Genomic DNA, 18,959 nt, shown 5'->3' on the forward strand with positions numbered 1-18,959 from the left:
AAACGATATCAATTATTATTCTTATTACTATTACTTTCTCACAGCTCGACTTTTACTTAAGAAAAAGGATAAACATGTATTGAGGTTACTACTTGGCCGTTATATGAATGTACAAAACTAACAAAAAATTATAGCTAAAAGTTTAACGATAAAAAAAAATTAAGAATATTTAATTAACAAAAAAATAGTAGAAGTAACGAAAGAAGCGGAAAAAATATTGATTAAAAATTAATAATTACAAACGAACGTCAATTTAAGTAAAAAATATTAATACCACAACCAAATTGCTAAAGAAAAAACAACCTAAACAAAACAATAAAAACAAGATATAATGTTAAAAATCCTAATTCTACATAAAAACAAACAGTGCGAATTTAAATAAAAGAAAAAAAAAACCTTAAACAAAGCTAGATGGATAAGTTTCAAATACAGTTTAAGCACGAATAACTTTAAATGAACCCTAATTTTAGAACAAATTAAAAATGAAGAACCCTTTCATTAACCCTAAATCCAGATTGGGAATAAAAATATTTTAAAAAAAGTAAATAAAATATTAATGAATATTAAAAATTTAAATAACTTTAAATGACCCCTTTATTAAAAAAACCAATCATATATCCTCATTACCCTAACATTTAAACCAATTAATTAATTATGAAATTGATACTAATTTATTTATTACTAATACGGATTTTTGAGGTATTAGCGCCTCGATTACTGTACAAAATGACGGCTTAATTAAAAATAGTAAAAATTATAAGACTATAAATATTTGATTAAAATGTACGTCTTAATTATTTACATTAAATCCTTTCTAATAAGTCATTAACAGGAAAGGACAAATTTTGTTAATGGTTTGTAATGACGTCATGACAGTATCTTAATTTTAAAAAAAAACTTTTTTTTTCTATTTACTAAATCCTCTTAATTAAATCAATGTTAACAGTTAAATATCTCTACTAAGGAATGTCATATGATTGATACACTATTCAAAAGAGGTTTTATATCAGATGCAATGGTAAAATAGATTTTAAAGGTAAAATAAACATACGAAAGAGTTTAACATCTTTGGGAGTCGATTCAACAAATAAAAAAAAACCTAAATTATATAAAAAAAAAAATTTAAAAAATTTAAAAAATATCGAATTCCCTGTAATAATAATTTGATTTGGAATTTAATGTAAAAATTTATTGGGATTATGTAATTTTAACCATACTTTATATTAAATAGAATATAATCTAACCCTCACATATTACAACACATTTGTTAGCATATAACTTATATATCCTATATCTATGTATATTAAATTTAATGATATATACAACAGGAGACGAATCTAGTTATTGATAAAATATTTGAAATATTATATCAAATTTAATTTTAAAAAAAAGATTACAAACTAGTTATATTACATTTTATCTTAACGTCACGTGATTGTTGTCTACATTGTAGACAGAGATAGCTATCAGTTTTATACAGTATTTTGAGTTTTCACCAATGATTCACAGGAATTATATTTTATTTGGTTTAATTATGAACGCCAATGTATTACATTTTCGCTATAATTTATCAATAAAGCTATTGTTTTAGACAAAAAAGTAAAACCACAAATGAGTTGCCGTAATATTAAGTTTTGATTGGAGAATATTTTTTTTTTATTGTAGTATTAAATCTTGAAAATCCGTCAACCAAATAAAATGTTTAACTAAAGATTTCTTTAGCTTATTTAAGAGATAATTATTATGTGATTCTATCCAGAATTATTAATTGCGAAAAATTATTTTGCCTCATTATTTTTCCACTGATGTGATGTAAATACACATTAAACACGTTACATTTGAAACTTTAATTTTAATACAAATTTATTTTTCATTTAATATTAATTCATTTTATTTACGAGACATAGCCCATAGACAAATAACTTTTTTCTTAAGGTTGTATAAATCAAAAATTCATTCATAAGATGTCACTACCAAGTAAATGTATTGCTAAAGAAAATATTTAAGTCGATATTAAGTAAAAACTTCCATTAACACACAATCTATTAAATAAATTAATCTGAAGGTAATTTAGAAATCTTTCAAAATAAAAATCCAAGTTAACGTAGTACTTACTATCGTTTAAATTTATAAATATACAATACTGCTTCTATTTCAACTTGTACACTTCACACCAAAAAAAGAAATACTTCAGGTGAATTTATTTAATCAGCTACGAATCTATAATTTTTTTTTAGCACCAACTAACTATATCCTAATTGGTGTCATTCAATGACATAACTCAAAATTAAAACTGCTTCAGCGCCATAATTTGATTGATGCATTTATCCATATCTCGTAAGACAATATATAAAAAAATATTTACCTTAGAATTAGTACATTAATCACGTGAGGTACGAAACATTTTGACAAAATCACGAAGAGGCGTTAAAATAATATCACGTGCATTTAATTTCTGACTGATGGCGTAAATTTAGTGAATCTTTTAAAAATTTCAATATATATATATATATATATATATATATATACTTTATACAAAAAATAAACATGATTTTTAGGTACAAGAGGGAGGGGGAATCTAAAATCTCATCACATTTCACCAGACCCCTCTGGTCAAAATGTTTTCTAGATTACACAATTTAATCTAAAAAATAAATTACAAGGAGCATCGAAAAACTAAGATTTAGAAACTAAAAACTATTTTTTTATTAATTTGAATCAAACAATTAATAACGTAAAAAAAAATTTGATTATACATAAATTTTATGGTGTGAAGTGTATATTATAGAAACTAATACAAGTAATTGAAATGTTATAATTAATCCGAGTTATAATTGGTCTCCTGCATCAGAGGCTGCATATCTTCACGCTTCTTCTCTCTATTCGGTACACGTGTTACACCATCCAAAATACCAATTTCTGTTAACCTGCAAATTATATGATTATTTGATTTTTAAAGCTACTCTATACGGTCATTAATTGGTCACTAAGGCGGAACCTTAGCATTTCCAATTTAAACATAAATTTCCACTCGATTTGATTCGAAAAAAAAATACAGTAACTCTTTAACTACCTTTAAAAAAACCAGAGACTAAGTAGTGGAATTATTTAATACTTTAAATGACAATTTAATTCATATACTTACACTTCTGGTTCGACATCATCATAATTAGGTGTAAAGTATGGGTTAGCAGCGGCAGGTCTGAATTTGTAGCCAGTCATCACAAAGAACACAAATGTCGCAATTTCATGGAACATCTCATCAATCCAAGAGTATTGAAATGGCACTAAGATCTGAAAAAAAAGTGACATGACCACTGGGTTACAAAGCCTTAAAAGTAAAAATTATTACATCTATATATATGAAAGAAAGTTGTGTTAGTTACACTATTTATAACTCAAGATCGGTAGAACTGATTTAGCTGAAAATTGATGGGGAGGTAGCTTAGAACTAGGAGACGGACATACGAACTTTTTTATCTTGTGCGCATTTTTTTTATTCCGCGCGGACGGAGTCGCGGGTAAAAGCTAGTTGTTTATAAAACATTATTTTTCAATATCATTTAAATTAAAAAAATAATTACTTTAAGGAGTGAAACAACTATCCTCGTGAAGTATATGTAGCAGACGACCATTACATAGAAATGGCGGAACAATTTCAGTTTACGAAGATTGATAGCCGCTTTACCATCTGTGGTGGAAGCGTCTTGCAAATGACGTATTGACCTGAAAGCAACATACATTTACCTTAATCAAATAAATTAATCCAAGATATATTAAAATTTATGCTTCTGACTTAAAATATCCATATGAAGTTATTTCCAAGGTGATGATACGTTTTTATTGTTTCAATTCTGCTGTCAACTAAATATAAAACCACAATAAAAGTGCTTACATAGCAACACTTGCCCTAAAAGGTGAGTTGGTATAACTACCAATTAGGAGCGCAAGCTGTAATTAGATATATCTGTAAACAATTCCAACCACTGTCATGTAACCTAAATAAAATGTTGTTATTGTTATATAAAAATATTTATATAAATCAAATATAACCTCTTTTCTTATTTTGTTTGTTTCTTAGTTATTAATTGTTTATTTCTTAGTTATTAGTAAAGTTTAATAATATAATTAATTTAGACATTATTAAAACACTAATTAATAATTTTTTTTACCGCAATAAAACAAAAAATTGTATTTGTCAAAAATGATTGGCGTTTAAATTTTTTGGCAGATAAATATAATTACAATTTAATAAATGCTTTAGTTTCAAAACTTCAACAGTCGATTTTGTTTGTCGTGACATTTGTATTAAGTACACATTATAGTTCCTTTTGTTCCCTTTCACAAGATTTGTCTCTGACCAATTAAAATAAAGTTTTTTTTCTGTGCTTCTGATAATGTTTGTGTAAATTTTAATGATGATCAATAGAATAGTGAGATGTACTGAGCTATAAACTTACATTAGTACTAATTGGATGACTATTGTAAATCACTTACCATACAACAGGAAACAATATGGCGCCACAGCAAAGCAGATCAACAAAGATGAAAAGATATCGCCATGTATTGTGCTCTGCCGCTCCCTCCTCACTCTCCGCTATTATTATCTCAGCCACATTCGCAACCACCTATACAAACATATATATTTTCAATTTTTTTTAATCGCAAAATTTGACAAATATGCAAGTTGACACTATAATTCACCAAAATAGCAAAGTAACTATTGCCCGTAGACATCAGCTAAACACATATGCACTCATCAGACCCAGAATTGCTTTCGCTTGGGGCCTGTCTGTGTGGTATTGGTCAAAAGATTTTAGTGTGAGCTCTACCATTGTTGATACCCAATAAATACAAACATAATTGTCAACTAATACAAAATAGTCAAGTGTTGTGGGAGCTGGAAGGCCTTTTAAAAATACGACTTTATTTTAATTAGACATGTATATTGATTACAAGTGCTAACGAAAGTTCGTATGCTCGCTATCAGAGTTGGCTTAAGACTAACTTACAATGCTATTGTTCTTATGCTAGAGAAATATTATCCTATCTGGTAATTTGACCCTCAGGAATGTTATCAACATCCATTACGCTAAGTCAGACAATGATTGTTACAATGTAATACAATGTTTTTAGAATATCTCGCTGACGCGGGCATTCGTGGGGGTCTCAGCATACGTAACTAAATAAAACACATATCAATAGTATTTATATTATCATAAATCCAACTGAGGGGCTCGGAGCGAACCCTGCGGGTTCAATTCAAGGGTTAGTTCGGGTCCATCAGTCATAACCTAATATTAATTGACCAAAAGATCCTTAAGCATCTGAATACTTTTGTTTTATTGGTATTTGGTCATGATATTGCACTGGTCAATCTGGCCTAACATGGTACCAGTTATTCTTCAATTTAGGACATATGCATAGCTTAATATAAAAAGATATGGAAATTACTACAAGTAAATGCCTTTTTTTATTACTCATAACTTAAAAGATATTAATCAATTTCAATGAATGTTTAAATTACAATAGTCTTGATATGTCATAGAAAGGAAATAATACAAAAAATATTATTTAAACACTTTACCTGCAATGGTATTACAATCATGAATAACTTTTTGTCTCTATCAGCCAGTATGTGCTTAATAAAATTCCAACCGGTGCCTACAAGGACAATTGTCACAAATAACACGGCACCTTTTAATCTAAAAATATAAATATTATATTAGGATAAATTTCAACATACATCAATTTTTTTAAGTCACAAAATACTTACAAATGTGTAATATAATACAGTATCGCCCATGTTGTTACATGTTCACCTCTTGTCTGTATGAAATGATAGTTTATGGCATGAAAAGCTAATGAGAGTGCCTTAAGATATACAAGAACACACATTATAATGTGAATTCTATACACAGTGTGTCTGCTTGTCTTCAAGATAAACGTCCAAAAGCCAGCACTCAAGAAGAAAATAATTGACATCATACTGTATAAAGCTGGTAAAGGCATTTCGCCTGCTGATAGGAAGTTTCCATCATTGCTCTCATATATCTCCAACTAAAATTTTAAAAAATGTTTTAAAGTTGGAAATGTATATTAGAATATAGAGAAATAAGACAAAACAATAACTTACCATAACATTTATAGCAGGAGGATCTTCTTTTCCTGGGCAATTATGAAAATATAAGTTGTACAGTCCTTCTTCATTATCAGACGCCACATACATTGCAAACTATTTAAAAAAATAACATATTTAAAAAATATTTGATATAACTTTATGTAAAAGTTAATAAATAACTATGTCTTGTCATGTAACCGTGTTAATAAATTGTACTTACACTAGTATTGTAATAATCATATCCTCCGTGAGATTCTTTTGTTATTGGCAGTACAGCATTTGAACACTGTGTTACATAGTTCTTATCACTTTGTTCAGCATCTAAGTTACAAAAATTTTAATTGAAATAGTTATAAAACTAGAAATAAGGACAATTTAATATACAAAAAATTTTATGTACATAAAGTAATGTTGTCTTTATGGATATTCATTTAAAAACTAAGCACAACTAAGCACAACTTTTTAAGAATGATCGTACTTACAAAGTAGCAAAGGTTAACATATTGAGCGGACAATTATATTGGTAGAGATAAGCCTAGGAAAAGATGGATAGATTGCATGAAAGGTGACATGACAGAAGATACACAGAAATGGAGTACAAAGTATTATGTGTTGACCCTACATAAGGACAGTATTCATAGTTTTTTAACAAAATCTTAAATAAATGTTTAATATGTATATTGAATGTTCATTAAAATTACCTCTTGGAACACTCCTTTTTCGATTAATAAACAAATATTGAGATTGTCTCTTGGCACGATCTGTAGGTATTGCAGTCCGGTTTTGATATAGATGTAATGCGGTTATTTCACCCTTGCAAGAGATATTTAACCTAAAAAAATATATAGGTGTATGGAAGCAAATTGTGTGACAAATTGTTGCACAGCTACGTTACTGCAATGGTATTGCTATAAAAATATGTGACAGCGCAGACATGCAGACATTTAATTTTATATAATTATTATACACTACAATACTAAATAGCTTCCACAAACATCATGTTGTTTTTCTGTTTTTGTTTGTTGAACCATCAACCATCATAAAATACATCTTATAAATTACAAAACACCATGTAGTGAATAACAACCAGTACTTACCTAGAATTAACAAAATCCATTTTTAGGAAGACAATAGATGGATGTTTTGGTGATACAACGCTATTGACACTCTCTTTGAGAAAACAAGTATCAGAGTGTGCTTCTAAATAAGGGTTTATAGCATCATTTGCAGTTCTATCCAAAGTGAATCCATACTAAAAAGGGAGGTAATTTCACAAAATATATTTTACAATACAAGACAAAAACAAACAGGCGTATTTTTAAAATCAATAAATTTACCTCCCCTAAAATAGGTCCTGAAGGTAACTTAAAATTAAGCATGCGTACATCGAGAACTCCGCCTTGAAAAAATCCAAATGTAGTCAAATCCACATAATGGCGTTCATCATCCTGAAAACAAAGTTAGTCAATTTACTTTTGAATTACGGATAAATAAATGAAATTAACAGCGACAGTTAAGAGTAAAACCTTCATACTGTACTGAAAATATCTAGGCCATTTTATATAGTGTATAAGACGTTTATTATCGAAGGGAATTCGTAAACTCAACAATTTGTAACATTAGTATTAAGTTAAATTGCATCCGACTGCATTACGACTATTACCGATATTAAAATTATAGAACACCATGAAATTTAACGCAATGTGTTACTTTTTAATATTTAATATTATTAGTACGAACCAAAAGAGGCAATTTGTGTATTCTTCCCGTTACAATTATTGCAGTTAATAAAATTGTTAAACAAACTATTTTCACAAAAAACATCATGTTTCATGACTATGCAGTGATAATTAAAATAACCGAAATAACAATTAATATTAAGGGGAAATGTAAAGTAAAAGAGTTTTTCGCTAATATCTTAATAAAATACAAAAGTAAAATGAAATAGTTAAAAGTCAATCGAGCAACCAAAAACGATGGGAACATAGATTATAAGTGCATACGCAAAATTCCGGTGTTGCAAGATAATTAAAAAAATATATATATTTCAGTTTAAAACCCTTTGACTTTTAATGGCGAACTCAGTTAATTAAAAACGAACAATACACATTCGACACTTGCCTGCTTGTAATTATACATATATTTGTATTATCCATAATCCCGCGAAAAGTTATAGCTGTTGCTCCCGGCTTCGTCGGCGTGGAATTAAATTAAAAAGAAAAAAAACAACCTGTCGTATTTCTATATAATAGTACGGTTGAATGTCCATTAGTAAAAATTAAAATCCCTTGCCATGCCGTCCCGGTCTGCGTAGGCCCTTAGAGGTCAGTAGCTCATAAATTTGTTTCGTTGCCATGGCATTGACATTGTTGAATGCCGTCGCATCGTCGAGTCGAGTTGAATTATTGAGTACCTACTTGATTATTTCATGTGTTAATAGTAATAGTTAATATGTTGAAAAGTAATTAACTATAAAATTAACGTGATGTAAGTCTAAAATACTGGATTTGTTTTTTAATGACATTAGTTCTTGGATGCATAGACATGGCATATTTTGGTCTGGCTATACCTATTATTATTTTCATAACACGAAAATTCAAAACGTCACCTTGTTTACTTGCTTTAAAATTTTGACGTGTAATATATTTTAGTTCCAATCAAGTCAGTTTTGAATAAAAGTGAAGAAATCTATAATATGCATATGAACAATTGCAACCATTTGCAACACTTGATTCCGTCACGTTACCTCACGTCGCTCTTGTCGTGTTCTGTCATTAAATATAAACAAATTTTAGTTTTGTTTTATTAAAAACTAAATATGAAAATTCACTATCTTAATACAGATGAGTGGTAGAGCTTGCACCTGCATTGCCTACTGCTCGAATAGTCTCCTCGACCGCTGCTAATCCACGTTCACACAGAAAGCCTGTAGTAATTCCGTGTTTCCTCGAATGAATCCTATTTTAGTGTAGTCGGCAAGAAATCGTGTCATTGCTAGCTGATTTGCCACCTTGTACTATAAAAATTGACGGCCTTGATGATCTTATTTTAATTCTATGTAGAAAACTCGTAATTTGTAGATGTAAATATGCTATTGTAATTACTTGATTTGGTTAAGAGCCCGCGCAGACTAGAGACTTTTATCACCCGATCAGGTCGGGCTATAATAACTGCGCACACTGGAACAACTAAATAGTCGGGTTTGTTATGGGTACACTAGACTAACAATAGGCCGACATACGATTTTTGTAGAGTGGTTGCCTTACTTACTAGTAGTGAAGTTGAATATTAAAGTATTTGGGCTTGGATTAAGCCGTGTTAGTATTGAAAATTATGTGACTTCTGTTTTAAAAATGATTTACCAATAAATATGTTATATTATCCTTGGTTTGTTTACATATATATCATTTGCTGCAATGTCTGTTAGCTCTTGCCATACACATTGGTAGTTTGCATATAATAGTATATTAAATAGTTCTAAGAAATCCATAAAGAACCTAAGATTGATGTTTAATTTCATAATAGTACTTTAGCTTTTTCTTGTAATTCAATTTCAATTATTACAATTTTAAATGCATGTCTATGCCATACCAAGGGGAGCAGTAAATTAATTAAATAGCTGAGTCAGCCGACTAAACTATTGGCAGCATGTGCACCCATAGCACGCCATACTGATCAAGAAATCGGCCGATTATTTTGTTTGAAAACAATTTTGGAGCCCATTCAGTGACTAAAAGTCTAGCCTGCAGGGGCTAAAATATCATAATTTAAGGTATGTTATTCTCAAAACCTACTTTTGGTTATAAAAAATTGAATGCCAGTCGTCAAATGAATATTTTTTATTTTCAATAAATATTCTATAGTTCATAACAATTATGCAAACTTAAGTATGTATGTGTCTATTTAAGGCTCATTAGCTTGATAATTCACTAGATATGGTTTGAGTAAAATCGGTTATATATCTTTTCGATTTTTGATGTTTGTTTTCTTAGTACTTGCGATCAAAAATTTCGTGATTATTGTTTTTGAATTACATTACAACATAGATAAAAATTGTTTCTTTCTATGACTATTTTATTCTTCAATACGTAAAGAAATAAGACTTTAGGCCAAAAATTGAGGTATTCACAAACAAAAAAGAGATGTATTTATGTTATTTTAGTTAATTGTGAGATACATAGCCAAATAACTACTATAACAATAACATACGGTCTGAGACTATGACAACCGTCAATTAAAAACATTAATCCTCTTACAAAATTAATTCTTTACTTCATTGACAGCAATTGTTAAACTAATTATCCTTAAATAGACACATTATTGTACAATTTCATTGAATACATATCATATATACATAAATAAAAGAAATGGAACATTACAGTAAAATCCATAAATAATATAATGTACACACAAATAATATAATGTAATATAGAAATCATAAATCCAATTTCATATTGATAAAATATCAAAATAATAACATTTTTCAATGATTAAAAATGAAATAAAAAAAATGTATATCATATGTATTACCTGTACAGAGAGGTTTTATCAAATGCCAATTTTGATAGTTACAATAATTTAATAAGTATATTAGGCATGCTGGATTTACCATATTTTTATTAAAGTTTATGACTTAAACATTTCACACAATAACCAAATTTAAATTAACCAAGTTAAATCTTACAGATTTTAAAACTGCAGGACCCAGCTCAAAACAAAAATTACGCTGTGTATAAGTATACAGCAAAACGACTAAAAATTACATTTTAAATTAGATTTGGTTTGGTCATAAAAATTTAGGTAGTTTAAATCTATGACACCTGTTATTATAATAATATACATAAATAATAAACAGAGATAAGTGATACATAAATAAAATCCTCTTATATTCTACTATCTTTAAAACCACACACACACACACACATAAACTGCCGGTTAAAATGGTGATATAAATTAAAAACAACCTATAAAACGAAAAGCAAACAAGTTGCTGAAATGCATTAAGTAGGCGAGGTATATGTTTTGGCCTCTTGGAATGTACAAAATGTTAGCACTTTCCTTGCTTTTTTAAATAACTAGCTATAGCACGCGACTTCGTATGCGCAGAATTAAAAAATAGGTGAAAAGTATCATGTCTTGCTCGAGACTATGATATATATCTGTGCCAAATTACAAAAAGATGTGTTGAACTATTATGGAGTTGTCGAGTAAAATGCTAGGGTTCTTTGTTGAGCAGGGTTGGCAGGAGTGATCCATCCTGCCCCCAAGCAAAATATAGCTAGACGTGGAGTAGTGGGAACCCTAGCCCTCTACTACTTTAATTTAGAGAAAATTAATAAAATGTATCCAACGGGCACTGTACATAATTCCGGGATCATTGTTAGCCTAAATGTTCTTCCAGATTGTCTTTTATATCTATATCAAATTATATAGAGATCCATTTCGCCGTTATAATGATACATAATAACTAACATCCATCCATCCATTCATTCATCTAATCTTTCGCATTTATAACATTAATAAAGTAAGACGGGATGCATATTAGTTTACAATAATTTAAATATAAAATCATCAAATATGGCTGGCAGATTACATTTAAGTATTCATTTTTATTTCCGATCTTTTTTCTTACATATTTTTCATGACTGTACTTGCTGTACTTGTCTGATTTCTTGTTGAAAAATAATTTAAACAACTACATTAGCCAATCACAGATATATAGGGTTACACTCACATTTTAAATAGTAAATATTTATATACTTGTAAATGAAAATAAACAGTGGTCAAAATTTTTAGCCAATAGAATCAATTTTGCTTATTCTAACATTTATATATATCAACAAGATGCCAAAAACTACTCCCTTCAAGAGTCATAAACAACTATTGTAGTTTTTAGATATCTTGGCGGCTTTTAATTTTACGCAAGTCGCTACTCAGAGCACAATTTTAGAGATGCGGGGTGAGGGCACTGCGCAGAGCGCCGATGACCTTGGGCCGACAAGATATTTGAAAACAGCAATATAACATTTTAACTGACCACATAGTTCTTAGTTTTGTAATAATGAGGTTGCAAGGGACTTTCTATTTTGAGACAATTTTAAAATAATTTTACTTTTATTTTATTTGGGAAAGCATAAAGTCATGACTTATGAAACCAAAACTGTTAGGGCTAGAGACTATTGCAAGCTACTGAAATTTAATATGGAGTTTCGAAAAATTTAAACACCTACAGACACCAACTTATTTTTAGGTATTTTATTTTAATCTTCCATTAATGAGTTCATGATGTTGATGAATTGTTCGTGAGGCAAAGGTATGCAGTGGGTCCCATTTAATTCTTGCATGTGTTTCGAAATCTGTGGAAATTGAATAATTTCAATACAAAGTAAATTGTTTTTGTATTAATTTGATGTTATATTTCCAAGTCGTTAGTTGTTTGATTTGTTTAAGTAAGAAATTATTTTATTCACTTACCAATTTCAAAATTTTTTGGTCACTTTCTCCGATGTCTCTGGCTTGTAAGAGTGCCCGATGGGGACCGAAAAGACGGATGTATTTATCAACTAATGCCAATTCTTCTTTCGATAGGTTTGTATATCTGGTTTCGATAAGCTTCTTAACAAGATTATTGCCACGGTTTGTATGAACCAATCCTTGTCTGAAAAAATACATTAACTTCAATATTATATGGTAAATGAGAAAATCACTATTTTGGACCCTCTCTATCTTTATTTAATATAAAAAATATTGTATTTGTGTCATACCTTAAGCAAATCACTTCATCATTATTACGCCGTACAAGACATACCGGTCCCTTGTATTTTTGTAACATCTCAGATATATTTAAGTCGGCGTAAGAACGGATAATTTCTTCGACAAGTATAGCCCATGATTGGGGCATCTGATTCTGAGCAATTGGCAGAATGTCATCAAATGTCGCATCCAACAACTGTAACAAATAGTTAATTTCAGTATGATAATGTTACAACATATACATAAACATTATAAACATTGATTTGATAATTACCAAAGCCTTAACATCGGGGTAGGTAACAGCAGCAAAAGTTGCATTATAACCACCGATACTCCAGCCAAAGAGAACAATGTCCTCAACCTTGAAGCCAAGTTTATTTATAGCATACTGCATTACTGCATCAATTGCATTTTGTTCTTGAGATGGAGAAGGTTTGCCCTATAACAATAATAAATATTTATTATTACTATATAATTATACAAATTTAAATAAATAATATTTAAATTTATAAATTTTAAATGTTAACATTTAATGTTGAATTTATTTTTGCTTACCGTACTTCCAGCAAATCCTGGATGATTCCAACCCAAGACAGAATAACCAGCTCTTATTGGAGTGAACATTATACCTATCTCATAATATCCTGAATTGCCTTCTGAACATACAACCAAAGTATTTCCCCTGTCTGAACTTAGTCTCTTATCAACGAACATAGTGTCTATAGAGTTCCCGTCAGCAGTCCGCAATTTCGCTCGAAGACCACCAAATGTCTCAACAAGTTGAGATCTGCCTATTAATAAGAACTTCCCTAAAAAAATATAAGTGAATAAGAATACAACTTGCGGAATAAATTAATTGGTCAAATGATGTATCAACTTACACAGCGAAGAAACTATAATATAGAGTGCCCCTGGGTAGATAAGTCTCATTCCAAATGTGTGTGCAGCTACAAATGCCAACAGTTGAAGTGGAATTCTTTTATACGTAGGCAAGTCAGGTTGAGAGCATTGACTAAAAGGGTTAACCTCCAGCCAAGTAGAACTGAATAATAAAATGTATATATAAACATGTATACAATTGTAATTGTAGATATGTAATAAAATATTAAAATAAAATTTTACCGCTTTATGGGTGGAACAGTATATGAGACAGGCCAGTTATTAAACTCAAAATCATATTTTCTCAGGGATTGTAAATAACTTGCTGGGTCAGTATTTGTATCAGTCAAAGCCTTCAAAAATTCAACATATTTGGGATTGGTCACCCTCCCAATCGCTCGCATAATTAGTGACACAGCCACGAGACAACCAAGTACGACAACTTCTGGTATAAGAGTTTGTAACTTCTCAAAAGTGTAAAAGCCTTTTCGATAAACATACATGCAAATAAACGGTGATGTGTAAAAGCTTAGACTTGCGACAACATTTACCTGAAATAAAATAAAATGATTCTTATACATGTCACATATAGAGATTTACATAGTTATCTCAATTAAAAAAAAATGTTATTCTGCAGTGGGCACTCAAAGTAAAATCTACTTCCCATTTGAAATGTTTTCTTAGGGATAAAGTTAGATCCAATAAACCACAAGTTATCAAAATATTTACTTACAGTTTTGATAACCAAATCACCCCATTTTTCCAAACTATTAGGATTATAAAGTACCTGAAATAAATGTTATTATTTTATTTACATGTTAATTGTCTACGGAAACGTGAATGTTATTGGCTTATTGTATATACAAAAAGCCTTTGATACAGTTTGGCATAAAAGTCTTATACTAGGTCTATTAATCTGTACACGTAAACCTTAATGTTTACAACTCTACATAAAGAAAACTGCTGCATTATATACCTAGGTCTACATCTCAAAAGACCGTTAACTTGGAAAGAACACGTTAGAATAGAACTCAAGATGCATTATAAGAATCAATCTATATCCAATACAAACCAAATGTATCCAAAAACAATCTATTTCTACTAAAATTTCTGCCTACGGGCATTAAATTGTCGACAGATAATTTGTTATCATGCTCCCGTCAAGGGGCTAGGAGTGACTAGATCACAGATAACCATAAGGCCCTGCAAGTTACAAGTCAAGTGTTTAACCACTCCCATCGAGACATCGACGCTCCCCACATTATTTCAAACACCTTGGCTATTCGTCATATTATACCAGTGGCTAGACAGAACATAATTTTATGTGTAGCGGGGCTTAACGTGAAACGGGGGAGGAGTACTACGCAGCACGCATCCGAAGGTCAGCCGCAAAAAAGATTAAAACCAATTGTACCTACAAAAAGATAAATAACATCGTACGTCGTCAAAACAAATGCGACGTAGGATATTGTTTATCAGTTGGTGTAGGTCAGTTTAAGTCAAGCACCTGACTGGACCGGATCGTAATCTATACTTCCAGACTGTGCACAGCCATGTACCCTACATGATATTTTCAAGAACATCATTTAGTTTATTTTAATTTTTTTTAAATATATTTTTACATTTACATAACTTTTGAAACAATCAAATTAGGTAGTCTCTGGGCCTCTGGGTGGGGACATAATATATGACACATCACTTCTCCAATGTATAATAATGATACAGTAATAAAACTATTTAAAAATAAAAGGAATCTTATACAATATTGGCAAATGTTCTAGAACATGCGAATATGACGCACGAAACTATACTTTCAAAAGATGTACCCGAATGCATCGTGCATAATATCCCGTCATCGAATTTACGTATAAGTTACTGTAAAATACGAACTCGAAGTCTTAAAATTTTCCGTTAAATTACCAAAGTTATAGTAAGAGCCCAAAAAGTATGTTGGTAATTCTAAAGATTTAGGTATTTTAAATGTATGGTAAAGATTGATAAACAACCTATTAATAGGATGTTTTCAAGAACATCTTACCCCAACCGCACTGAGGGACTCAGAGCCTACTCTAATTTAGAGGCGATTAGGCCATAGTCAACTATGCTGACCCAGCGAGGGTTGGTTGACTTCACACATATCTTTGAATCTCTTCTCAGATATTGCACATATCTGAGAAGAGATTCAAAGTTGGTTGCATGACGATGTTTGCCTTCACCGTAAGAACATCGGATAAATGTACATATGTAAATAGATAGTCGAAAAACATCGGTACATGGCGGGATTCGTACTTAGGACCTGCAAATTTCAAGTCAAGTGCTTAACACCTGACCCACCAACTTTCTCCTTCACGAAAATTATTTAGTTTGAGTTTATTTTTTAAAAGGATTAAATTATTAGATTTAAAAAACTTTCAAAAAAAATCTAATTAGAAAATCTCTTTGCCCCTCGGTGGGGCAAGTGATATTAAATATATAACATATGAAATGTATAAAAACTAAGTACAATTTAAAAACAGACGGATCTTATTAAAATATTGTCAAATGTTCTAGAATATGCGAATATAACACACGAAACTGCATTCTCAAAAAAATGTACCTGAATGCATAGTGCAAAATATCCCATCATTGAATATTTTGTATATGTTACTGTTACGAAATTTACGAACTAGCCTAATTAGAAATCCGAACAATTATGTGATCTCGTTAGTTTTGGAGCATTTATTCCTATTCACTTGGGATTTATAAACTTTTAGGTATTTCAAATACATAGTGAAGATGCATAAATAATCAATTAACTTTATATTTTCCACAAAAGAAATTTACAACATAAAAATATGCTTTAAACTGAGATTTTGCTCTCAGAAACCCATGGTTAGTATTTTATATATTATTACTGTTTTATATAAATTAAGACAAAAAGGCAAATGAACAAGCGGCCATCTGAATTTGCCAATAGCGAAGCCCATAGCTGAGATAGAGAGCACCCACAGATAGAGGATATGTCACCTTCTGCCAAATTCACTTCTTCTTCTCATTATTTTCTTAAAAGTAAAGGATGGGAAGCAAATGTGGTGCAACATGTACACTAATCAGATGAAACGCAGAATTGTGTCCAATACAAGCTTGTTTTCTATATGGTTGTGTTATTTCACAAGTTGACCCGGCTCATTTGTGCACATATTATTTTTTACAAGAATTTAAATTATTTGATTTACATTAATTTAAAAAAAATATCAAATTTAGGTAGTGTCCTAGCTCCTCGGCTTGGACATATATGAAGCATCACTTCTCTAACATTAAATAATGATACTGTAATAAAATTACTTAAAAATGGATGGACCTTATGAAAAATATTGGCAAATGTTCTAGAACATGCAAATATGACTCACAAAACTGTACGCTCAAAAAGCATGCAGGTACATGCTTTTTGAGCGTACAGTTTGAGAATAATGTCCCTACATTGATATGTTTCTGTTAAAGCACAAACTCTGAAAAATCCCAAGATTTACTAACTTGTCATGGTCAAAGTCCAAAAAGTTTAAAATTTAGCATGTATTGGAATCAAATCTTATGAATCACGATAAATGTTTGAGATAAACAATGATCACATAACTATTCAGACTACTATATTCACAACTATTTGGTAAGTCTTCGGTTTTACATGTCATTTGTATGTCAAATGTATTTAGATAAGGTTAACTAAATCTGAATAATATAAACAGCGAAAGTAAGACATAGTAATAATAACCACCAATAAATCTCAACTTCTAGATCCCTCTAAGAACCCAAGTACTTATTAGAATTTTTTTATCTCAGAAAATAAAATGTTCAAAAAGCGTTTAAGGTTGCGTCGAATGTACAATTTATATTAAGAAATCAATAATTTAACGCTTTACTCTCAAAAATGGTTAAACAGGTATAAATTCGGTTTCCAACGGTTTCGGCAGCGTTATCGATTTTTTTATGATTCTTATGTTAAACGTCTAGTGTTAGGGTAATTGAATAAAATCGAAAGCGATATTAGTAGCAAATATACTTACGTCGCATGGGCCATCCCTGTGCTTCCTGTACAAACGTGGAGAAAAAAGACTACGGAAAAATAGCTTCAGCATTCTGTAGTATTTTCTTTGTCGCTGCTTTCAAGTATTCTATTTTTACAATTATTATGTATTTTCCAAAGGCAGCTACCACCAAGTTTCTAGCTGTGTAAGCCGTATTTTTATGCGAGTCACACCACTTTAAAAAAAAACAAACAACTCACAAATACGAAACGTCCGATTCTGTGCTTCAGATCCTGAGCACAGACATTACAAAAGAGAAAAAAGGCTATATATATCAAAGAGTATGTAACTACTGCGTAGTAAGAGTCGGAAACAATTTGAATTTTCTCTATTTGCACAATAAATAATTGCCAGAATAATAATGTTTTATTTAAATTTTCTGTCACACGAAGAAAAATATTGATACCAACATAACGAACACAATAATAAAGGGCGGTATATTTTATCAATATCGGTAAAATGGCGGGCGCGGTGGTTCGGGTGGCCCCTTTTAACTTTAAAATATATGTTTTAACAATTGTACATTTAAGCTCATTGTTGAATAATCAGTCATTTTGAAAGCTTAAAATGTAGTTTTATTACGCATTTATTTTTACACTCCTTAACAAGTCTATGACACGGTAATAATAATACCGTGAGTGAGAGAGATACAGTTATACACAATTCCTGTGACGTGACAAAGACAGGGATAACTATCTTCCGTCCCTTTCTGCGTACCAGGGTTTGGGCTTTGTTTGGAACAAAGGTTGTCCCCTACAAACAACCTAGGTTGTCCCTAACACAGTTTGACATTCGTGCTATTTTTCGAAAATTGTGAGTACTTAGTGGCTGTAATTGTGCAAAAATATTTTGATATTACAGTTTTAGTAAGGTAAAGTTTATAAAACATGGTATACTGCTGTATCGTCGGTTGTAAAAGCCGTAGTGAGCGAAAAGAGAAAAACATAACCTTTCACTCGTAAGTACTGAAACTACGCACTTATTCACATGTATTCATACAAAATAAGGAAGAAAATACAAACTAGTTGTTCTTTACAGTCTTTGTAATAACTAATATGTTAAAATACGGGTAAAATCAGCTAAAATAAAATAGTATTTTTCGAACATTATGCGCCCAAACGCAGATGTCATTTGTGTCAAATAAT

General features: G+C 30.4%; 2 protein-coding genes across 2 annotated transcripts; both read right to left on the minus strand.

The window, feature by feature from the left end:
• Positions 1 to 2,774: 2,774 nt before the first annotated feature.
• Positions 2,775 to 8,025, minus strand: LOC106717148 (protein GPR107). The gene is made up of 12 exons (XM_014510873.2): positions 7,862 to 8,025; positions 7,459 to 7,569; positions 7,219 to 7,373; positions 6,823 to 6,953; positions 6,342 to 6,442; positions 6,137 to 6,235; positions 5,777 to 6,060; positions 5,588 to 5,705; positions 4,498 to 4,628; positions 3,585 to 3,726; positions 3,146 to 3,294; positions 2,775 to 2,927 (listed from the first exon to the last, which is right to left on the minus strand). Exons 1-12 carry the CDS (start codon positions 7,946 to 7,948, stop codon positions 2,819 to 2,821), a joined length of 1,617 nt encoding a protein of 538 aa, XP_014366359.2. The 5' UTR covers positions 7,949 to 8,025; the 3' UTR covers positions 2,775 to 2,818.
• Positions 8,026 to 12,242: 4,217 nt separating this feature from the next.
• On the minus strand, positions 12,243 to 18,066 carry LOC106717328 (phosphatidylserine lipase ABHD16A). The gene is made up of 9 exons (XM_014511182.2): positions 17,794 to 18,066; positions 14,487 to 14,540; positions 13,997 to 14,304; positions 13,756 to 13,916; positions 13,430 to 13,683; positions 13,149 to 13,313; positions 12,886 to 13,070; positions 12,596 to 12,779; positions 12,243 to 12,477 (listed from the first exon to the last, which is right to left on the minus strand). Exons 1-9 carry the CDS (start codon positions 17,863 to 17,865, stop codon positions 12,382 to 12,384), a joined length of 1,479 nt encoding a protein of 492 aa, XP_014366668.2. The 5' UTR covers positions 17,866 to 18,066; the 3' UTR covers positions 12,243 to 12,381.
• Between the last annotated feature and the right edge of the window lie 893 nt (positions 18,067 to 18,959).

This window comes from Papilio machaon, chromosome Z (genome assembly GCF_912999745.1).
Source record: "Papilio machaon chromosome Z, ilPapMach1.1, whole genome shotgun sequence".
Taxonomy (NCBI): Eukaryota; Metazoa; Arthropoda; class Insecta; order Lepidoptera; family Papilionidae; genus Papilio; species Papilio machaon.

Bases quoted from the DNA above. Each gene is read 5' to 3' on its own strand.
- LOC106717328 (XM_014511182.2), bottom strand. From the start codon at position 17,865: ATGCTGAAGCTATTTTTCCGTAGTCTTTTTTCTCCACGTTTGTACAGG. The intron at 13,684-13,755 runs GTAAGTTGATAC...ATATTTTTTTAG, and splicing joins TATTATAGTTTCTTCGCTGT to GGAAGTTCTTATTAATAGGC. The intron at 12,780-12,885 runs GTATGACACAAA...GTATTTTTTCAG, and splicing joins GATGAAGTGATTTGCTTAAG to ACAAGGATTGGTTCATACAA.
- LOC106717148 (XM_014510873.2), bottom strand. From the start codon at position 7,948: ATGATGTTTTTTGTGAAAATAGTTTGTTTAACAATTTTATTAACTGCA. The intron at 6,061-6,136 runs GTAAGTTATTGT...TTAAAATTTTAG, and splicing joins CTCCTGCTATAAATGTTATG to TTGGAGATATATGAGAGCAA. The intron at 5,706-5,776 runs GTAAGTATTTTG...TTATATTTTTAG, and splicing joins CTGTATTATATTACACATTT to ATTAAAAGGTGCCGTGTTAT.